Source organism: Oculina patagonica, chromosome 14, assembly GCF_052425735.1.
Source record: "Oculina patagonica isolate OP01 chromosome 14, crgOcupat, whole genome shotgun sequence".
In the NCBI taxonomy this organism is placed as follows: domain Eukaryota; kingdom Metazoa; phylum Cnidaria; class Anthozoa; order Scleractinia; family Oculinidae; genus Oculina; species Oculina patagonica.
The window spans coordinates 2,432,384-2,441,665 of record NC_135771.1 but is presented as its reverse complement, the minus strand read 5'-3'; the positions used below and the strand labels follow the sequence as shown (position 1 = coordinate 2,441,665).

The following is a 9,282-nucleotide window of genomic DNA, read 5'->3' as shown; positions in this document are numbered from 1 at the left end:
GTGTACGAACTTGTGAAAGTCAATGGACAATCCAGCGATAATCCAGTGAGCACGAGGATCATCATTTGCAGTAATTACACCGAACATCTTCTGACGGAACTTTCACCATTTGCTGAATACAAAATCCAAATAGCGGCTGTCACCTTAGAGGGTACTGGAAAATTCAGCAATGCCATTTATGGAGGTAGGTTCTTCATGTCCTTGCAAATGAAAAGTGGAGTACGCGCTTTAGCGCTTGTTGTTGTTGTTTTTCTTTGAAACATTAACTGCAGAAAATCAGGCACGAAGATCACGAGGATAAAGCAACTGATATCTTTAAATCTTAATAAAAAATATCCGTTGAATTTTAACCAACCCCACTAAGTACGCGATACACATAACGCATGGAACGAAAACAAATATTCCGCGCCATTGGTACTCTTACCGGTTAGTTAATAACAGTCTTGGTTCTTCTGATCGCACTCTACGCAAATTACAGAGAGAGTGAGTTCAAAGTTTGGTTTTCGGGAAAAAAAAGTTGTGTAAAAAAAAAAAAAAAAAAAAAAAAAAAAAGGGGGACCCCGGCAGGGGATAAAAAAGAGGAATAAAAAAAAATTAAAAAAATCCTTTATTAGACATTTTAGTGCCATCAGTATAGCTTCGTATTTGTATTGTAAAATATATAGCGGTTAATAACGTATAGTGATACCACACAACCAGTAAAATGTCTCTAAATGACGCATGTAAACAGACTTTATTCGATTGCATTTTACCAGCTTATTTCGACAAGAATTATCCCTCTCTATTTCATTAGTTTTCAAATCGACTTCCTGTTGGACTGTTTAACGCCCAAATGGTTGTGTTAAAAACATAATTAATCTGTTTGTTTTCGTTGGATAGCGCTTATTCCACATTTGTCTTGCTTTACTGACAGAGACTTGCCCATGCCCAGAATTCATCACTGTACCGTCAAGCCTCAAGGCCAAACCACAAGACTTAGACCTGAACAGTATCGCTTCCGGGCTGACAAAAGTGATATCAGACCTTTTAATAGAAACTTGTGGTTTGTGCGAGGAATACAACAAAACAAAGCTCATGTACAGTAACGAGAGTACTTCGGACGAGTTTGTTTTCCCGGTCACAAAGACCTCGTACGGACACAGTGCATACAGCAAGTTTATACCGGTTATTCAGGTTCCTGGAGTAGTTGTGGTGACGCGGAAAGGAGATCTGAGTGCGGTTTTGACCAAAGTTGCGGGTGGCTCAGTTTTGCAATCTTGGCCCATTTCTGTTATTACCATTCTGTTGGCCATGTTGGCTGGAATTATCATTTGGTTTCTGGTATGTGCCATGCATGTCAGTTAATATTTATGATTTAAAATTAAAGTACTTAATTTGTAGGCACGGTTGCCACAGACATCAGTTTCCAAAATTCCTTGACTTACCTTAAAAAAAATAAAAGTTCCCGACCAAACAAATACAAAATATCGCATAATAGTAGCGGCCGCCAGTATCTGTTTCCAAAAAAGCACATTGGTGAGATCACATTCAGACGACTAACGTTACATGTTTCTTCCATCTTTCAGTAGTATGAATCAGCGATGTTATAATTTCAGTTTAATTTTCCCTGGCTTTTCGTCAAAAAAAAATCCCTAGTTTTCCCCACCTACAAAATTTTTTTCCCTGACCATTTTTGACCTGTAGCACTCCTGGTAGGACTTAAAGCGGTTTTAGACGTCATTTTACAGATCCGCGTCGGTACATATCCAACGGCTTTGTTGTGTGTTAATTACCTAATTCAGTGAAATGTCATGTTTGCAGTGTACGTTTGACTCTTGTTTTTCTACCAACAGGACTCTAAAGAAAACTCTGAACAATTTCCGCATCAATTCATTAAGGGAGCCGGCCAAGGATTCTGGTGGTCGTTCGTTTCTATGACAACAGTGGGGTAAACAAATTTGCACAAAGATTTATTATTAGTCGGTTCCAGAGCAGCGTGCAAATACGCCTCCAATAGGAAACCGTATTGCACTCAAGGAAATATCTTACACTGAAGGAAAGTACAGTACTGTATCTTGCACTGATGGATAATATTTTGCACCAAAGTAAAATATCGTACTATCTTACTATCTTGCATAGAAAAACTGTCTTGCACTGAACCAAGTCATTATATAATATCTTACACTGTAGGTTAATATCTTGCACTGAGGAAAAATATACTGCACTTAAAGTAAGAGAGTACAGCCAACTCTATCTAAAACGGACACCGTCGTTACCGGCACCAACTGTTCCGTCTTTTAGGGAGTTTAGTTACAGTAAAACTACTAAAAAACGGCAGGGTCAGGATCAACACAAAGTGTCCGTCTATAAAGGTGTCCTTTAAGACAGAGTTGAATGTACTTTCCCGGGGGGTTGGGGAGGTTAAAAAAAAAAAAAAAAAAATAAAAAAAAAAAAAAGGAAAGAAGGAAAGGGGGGAAAAAAGGGGGGGGTTTGAGGGGGGGTATTAAAAAAAAAATGAAAAGGGGGGCTTATTTGGAAAGGGGCGCTTATTGGAAGGAGGGCGCTAAATCGAATCATTATGGTATATAAAGCGATCATAATGAGGGTGCCCTCTTTACGTTGCTTTGTAGGTACGGTGATCTTTGTCCCAAGTCTATACTGGCCAAAATTTTCGCAATGGTTTGGTTTTTAGTCGGTCTTGTAATCTTCTCTGTGTTCATGGGCGCTCTAGCATCGCTACTGACTGTCACCACAGTCAAGCAGACAATTGGATCACCAAGTGGAACTGAAATGAAAACGGTAAACTGTCTCATAAAACTGACCAGGCTGAGCTAGCATTGATTTAGATCAGCGATGTTGCTAATACAGATGTCGTGCTTTTGGTGCCTCTGTGGCAGGGGCGGCGGCCTAATGGTTCCTGATCGAGCGGTCCATGTTCGAACCTTGGCTAGGACCATTGTGTTGTGTTCTTGGGCAAGACTCTTTACTCCCATTGTGCCTCTCTCAACCCAGATGTATAAATGTAATAAATGCTGGGAGTTAACCTCTATCTAACCTCGCGATATACAAGCATCCCATCCAGGGGGGGGGGGGGGGGGGGGGAAGAAATACTGCTAGTCGCTAAATGCTACAGGAACTATAGGATACGCTCCGGCGGTATGCGCCACTTGGCTCGAAGCAGATTTAACCTTTTGTAACCTGCCTCTGTTGAGGCCACGGTAACCATAGTAACCATTCATACCTCGGACTAAGGATTACAGAGATTACCTAATTGAATAAAAATAATATGTCTTGTATATAAATACTGATCGTGTTTAAATAAAGAATGTGATGACGATGAAGATGACGATGATGATGATGAAATCCTATTGCAGGTTGCCGTTGTAGCTGATTCACCCGAAAAACGTGTTGCTCTTGGCACCCTTAGTGGCAAACTTAGTGTTGGTAAGATGTCTTTAATCTAAGTAAATAATAAAGATGGTAAATTTTAAGCTCGGTAATAAATAATGAAGATGAAGTATTCAACATGACACGAGCATGGGACAAAGAAAAAATCTGAGTCCCCGACGGGAATCGAACCCATGGCCTCCCAGATTCCGGTTGGGCGCTCTAACCAACTCAACTACGAGAGACCCGTTGTGAGCTGGGCCATTTTACTAGGTTGATAAGTGACAAGCGTCTTGTAAAAAGGGTTTATAATAAATTATCTTGGTAGGGATAGAATAGTAATAAATCTCGAACAAATATCTTGAAATTGAAGTTATTACTTTATAACAATGTATACATAGTTAGAAATTTTTCAACAAATTGCCTCGATGCCCAAATGATCAGGACGTTATCCATCATCTGTACATCACAGATCAGTCCGGCGATATCCATAGGTTTATCACCATTCACTTCGTCTGAATGAAAATCGCAAATATATCAAATGTTGACAGTAATAAAACAGTCATTCTGCTCAGTCTCGTAGAATATAGTCTGATTTTTGCTGACACAGCACGGCCTATGGCCTCGTTGGCTAAGTATCAAGCGATATTTCGCGCAGTTTTGCAGGATAATTCTTTAAAGAATATTTAAAAATACCTGACAAAGTTCTCAAACTGCGATGTACAAGTTATCATAATTACTACTAATTACTTTCTTTTTTAACTCTACTTCTGGTTTAACATAACAAACTGATATCATGAACTGTACTCTGTCTTAGGTAAAACCTTCCCAGATGTGAAGGATCTTGTCCAGGCTCTCAAAGACGGCAAAGTTGAATCAATCTTGGTGGATATGTACACACCAGTCAAACGTAAGGACTTGTTTAATGGAACTTGGTTTGAGGTCGCTAAGCTGTTAGAGGCAGAGATCTCTCACGGTGTTCTTCTTCAAGGACATGCTGTTGGTTTGGCGGAAGAACTGGAGAAGATGATCATAGCGAATGACGTGCAGACGGATTACTTACAGGAGGGAAATGACGATCAGGGATACGAGGTGATGTTTAAAGGGGTTACATCACGGCTATTTCACAAATTTTTGGACTAAAATATTCTTAAATTAGTGATAGGCAGCTAAACCTTTGAAAAATATTATCTTTGGACATCTATAGGAAGCTATAACTTTAATTTGTGGTTAAAAACCAAACTATGACTACAAATATAGATTTTTTGAAGACGCACAGAAACAACTTGAAAAGGTTTGCCTCAATTTTTCACGTTGCAATCCATTTCCATACCAGCCAAAGATGATTAGGTTTTCTACGACACAAATATAAATTTTGGATGTTCAAAAATCTGTTTAAATTCGTGACAAAGGCCCTTTACGCGCCCCGGTGCCCTTTTCCTCCTCGGTCCTGCGCTTCCCGGCTGTGGTCTCCGGTGTGATTGCCGGTGAATATGAAGTACGAAGTGCAATTGACTAACACGGCGTTTACACGTCTTGCATGCCTATATTTACATTTCTTTCTTCCTTGAATCGCTTCTGATAGTTCGTTTCTATTGCAGACTAGAATGCGCAGCCTAAGTGTGTATTTTATAATGGTATGATAATGAACCTGAAAGTTGAGCACCGTTTTGAAAACTTAATGCATTGTTGGCCACTTGTTGTGATGTTCCAGACGTAACACAGGCGGCAATTGACGACGTTAAAGGGTGTCGTTATTGTTTTGACAGCCTGCAAACAAAATACCTTATTGTTAGCGCCGGACGCCGGATCGAGCGGTCCGTTTTCGAGCGCTGGCCGGGGTGACTTTGTTAGTGTTCTTGGGCAAGACACTTTACTCTCATAGTGTCCATCCAGGTACGGTGTATAAATGGGTAACCATTTATACATCTGGGTGTAGAGAGGCATAGGTAGGCTTCCACAGTCGACCTCCGGTTTTCACGTGCGCGCGTCCCGGCGCGTGCGGCGGGACTGTCTGGCCTTGCGTCGACCTCACGGTTTCACAGTATAGGAGCGAAGGATCCTTCTCTATTATACTGGGGGTAACCCTGCGATGGACAAACAAAGAGTAGAAATATTCCTAGCCTACTGAAGCCCTTAATTTTTTCAGGCTTCTTTATTCCAATTGCTTAAATTGGAAATTCACTGCAATGATCATTAATCACTTTGAAATATTCCTACTGAAACTTGGACAAGCTCTGTTAGCATGGGCCGCTTGGGAAACTAGGAGACGTAATGAAGCCAGGGGAGTTGTCGTGATGTCGAGTCGTAGGAACGACAAAATTTCTTTTTTTAGTTCCCTTACACCTCTTATAAGCTCTAACTTCTTTCCTTCATGGTGTATGTAACCCATTATTCAATTGTTTGTCCTCAATATAGGAAGATGTAGAAGAAGAACCTGTGACATTCTTTGAGCCCAGCAGTCCATATTACGTCACGACTATGTACGCCAGTTTAGCTGGTCTGGGTGTATTCCTGTGCTGTGGGCTTTTGTATCAGGCCTTATGTAGTAAGAAGATATCTGGAACTAACAACAGTAAGTCGAAAGGACCTTACTACAATTGTCGTTATTAAAACTGTTTTGGGTCGAAATCCTGCTAGGAATTGACAGAACACGCAGATAATGAATGAATGAATGAAAACTTTATTGTGTCAGCCTTTGCCTGGTATCCATCTATTGGGGACACTCTACTGCCACTGTACTAATTAATACAATAAAAATATTTGAGTCATTAAATGTATTTCTTGGTGATGTATCAATAATAAGAATGACTGAATGACTGATACAGTCTAGGACGGTTGCTAAGCAACATAAACACCATCATGACGGCAATTTGACCTGAAAATTCTTATTGAACAATTAAAATCGATCAGTACAACTACTGTTTCACCGAGGAAAGAAGGGTAGTAGGCTTAATGACGAAAACAAAGACTTGCTGCTCAATGTCAACATGCCTTTTCGTGCATTTTTAGCAATAGATTAATTCACCTTTTTATACAGGTCGACTGTCGTTTAACAGTGTCAAGCATAGAGCCCATTTCCAGTCGATCAATGGTTAGAATTTCTTGCACCGACAGTGTGCCGATCCATACGTTTAGCTTAATCACTTACACAAAATTTCCGCAATTTCCTCGTTAGAAAAATTCTCCCTCTGGTGGCTTTCGTAGAAAGATTCAACCCTACATGACAAATGGGCTTACAACCTAGCTCCTTAGGAGCTACGTATGATCGTGCAACCTATTCAGTGCAAAAGCAATTTTTTTCATAACTTTAAATTCATTTGTTCTACGTATATTATTTTCCTCTTAATTTCTTTCCAGAAATCAGTCCAAACACATGTACAGTCACCCTCGAAAACAACAACATCAGAGCTGATATGGAAACAACAGTGGAAGAATTTTACAAGTCCTTTAAGGTGACATACCAAGAGTTGAGGAGAAAGTGCAAGGCTGAATTATTACAGCTGGCTAAACTGAAGCGACAAGGAGGAAAAAGCTACACACTTAGGGGCGGGCTTTTTGAATCTCAAGCATAGCACCAGTTTGAATGTAAAGTAAACATACAAATTCACCTAACTGGATTTCTGCTTCGATTTTTAATAGCCATGCCCAGTTAGATGTGAAACAAAGTGTAAATAAAACATTGTTTTAAAAAAAATTATCGTGCGTAAGTCTTTTCTGACCAAGAACCTGTGCATCCCTCAGGTGTACAGCCTTGAACAAACGGTAACGCAAGTGGACGCAAGTAGTCGCAAGTTGAACTTGCGTACAGACTTGCGTTGGGTGGCCAAACGGACACGCAAGTTTACTCGCAAGGGCCCGCAAGTTTGCAAAAAAGCCATTTAAAATGATATGTGCTGCAATTCAGTATTTGAAGTAAAGTGCAAAAATTGCATTGACTTGCGTTGGGTGGCTAAACGGTGAAAAACTTGCGTTGACTTTAATAAGTGCAAATTTGAGTTCGACCAAAGTGAACGCAAATGCTCGCAAGTTAGGGCTTTCCACTTGCTCCCTTTTGGCCTTTCGTTTCGCCTTTCCCCTTCCCTTTTTCCTCTCGGCCTGTCTTGGCTTCCCCGGTCTCGGGTTCCGGGTGTTCGCCTCGCGTTCCGGTTCGGGCGGTTCGGCGTCTGCGTCCCTTGCTCCTCTCCCTCCTCCCCGTCTCTCTCCCCTTTTGTCTCTCGCTCTCTGCTCCCTCGGCTCTGCTGTGGCGGTGGCCTTCCCTCGGCCTGTGGCCTGGCCTGGCGGGCCTTTCTCGGCCTGTGGCCCCGCAAGTCCTGGCCAAACGGAGACGCAAGTAGACGCAAGTTGAAAACTTACGTCTACTTGCGTTGCCGTTTGGCCAGGGCTTTATTACGTTTAATTGAATTTCATTATGTCGATCTACTCTAAATATTAATTCTCCTAACTGACTGTAATACTCTTCTTCAAATATTAGTTGTGAGAATTTAGTTGTTCATCAAGACAATATCTCCAGTTGATGATTTTCTTTATTCTCATCACCTGACTGCTTAACAATGTATTGATATTGTAAGGAGAAAATCGATCTTGATCACTCTTGGAAATTAAAAGAGAAATAAAGGATAAAAGGAAAATTAATAGCACAGCAGTGGTTCTAACTGTTTTTAACTATAAAGCACTTGTTATGGTTTCGTCTCCAATAACCGTATACGTTCACGTTTGTTTTCTATCAAAACAAAGATTATTGGAATTAATATCGAAATCTTGAATTTTTATGTGAAAAAGCTGCTACGTCATTACTTATGGCTTAACAACAGACTCTTTCCCAGTCGCTCCTCAGACGGATTTGACTAGAACGCAATGCATCAAGGGAAGGCCGAACGAAATTGGGGAGCGTCCCTTCTTTTTCCTCGCCTTTCCCAGCCTGCCCCACGACCTTCACCATGGCATCATTTATCCCCAGTCTTACATCACCTTTGAGGAAAAAATAAGTAGGGACTGGGAACGAGTCTGGCTTAACAAAGTTTGCCTTTTACGATGCGATTTCTAACTTTTTGGATAGTGCAGTTAGTTAATCGTTTACTAACAGCATCGCAGTTACAGTGACATAGAGGCTAAATTATTAATCACCTTCTACCAATTAAGCAAACAACCGACTTTTCAAAAAAGTTTCCATTTTTAAAAAACCCGCACTTCACCGAACTGACAGTGGCTGTTCAGAGAGCAGGAAGGAATGCAAGACTTCAAAAAACCCATAACTGGCTTTCATTTTAGAACTGAGAGTAGATAATTATTACGTTTCCTTAGCCTTCTCTACAGGTATCTTAAAGACAATTTTTCGTGTATACTCAAAATAATTTTTTTTTCTTTCAGAAACGTTACTTTTGACTCCTCTGTCCCAGAAAAAAATACACATCAAAACTTATGGTAGATATTCCACCTATTTTCCTTTTTTTAGTCAGTGCTGGACTTTTGAGCCATAATATCAACAATCAAATTAACTGTCTCCAAGCATGTCGTATGATATTAGTTGGAAGAATTGCATTAGTCAAAGGTAGCTTGAAATAGTTCCCGCAGTTCCCATGACTCTTTTGTTTTCTCACGAATCAATTATTTATAACACAAAGTCATGAAATTCGAATTATATTTTTTTCCAAACAAACACATTTTCAAAGTGCTAGTCTTTCACTATAGCACATTCATGAATAATTTTTTCCCAGTTCAGTGGGCATTGTAAATTCTCTTTTTTCTTCATCACTTTTGTTTTTGGTTTTAACAGAAATAAAAATGAACTGGTATCCTGAATAAACAAAACTGTCTCAGTTACACCGCATTAAAAATTCATGAAATTAACTATTGACCTTCGCTTTAGAGAAAAACATACAGTTTCCCAAAAAGGCTGCCATGAAATGAAACGT

The 9,282-nt window shown here is 40.1% G+C and overlaps 1 protein-coding gene across 1 annotated transcript in view; it reads left to right on the top strand.

The window, feature by feature from the left end:
• Positions 1-7,383, top strand: part of LOC144637540 (uncharacterized) — a 38,637-nt gene extending 31,254 nt beyond the window's left edge. Inside the window, 8 exon segments of the mRNA XM_078496617.1 lie at positions 1-184; positions 914-1,320; positions 1,833-1,927; positions 2,611-2,779; positions 3,355-3,424; positions 4,185-4,459; positions 5,786-5,942; positions 6,728-7,383. The exon segment at positions 1-184 is cut by the window's left edge and continues 131 nt beyond it. Of these exon segments, the coding sequence (XP_078352743.1) occupies positions 1-184; positions 914-1,320; positions 1,833-1,927; positions 2,611-2,779; positions 3,355-3,424; positions 4,185-4,459; positions 5,786-5,942; positions 6,728-6,942 (1,572 nt within the window). The 3' untranslated portion in view covers positions 6,943-7,383.
• Positions 7,384-9,282: the final 1,899 nt, after the last annotated feature.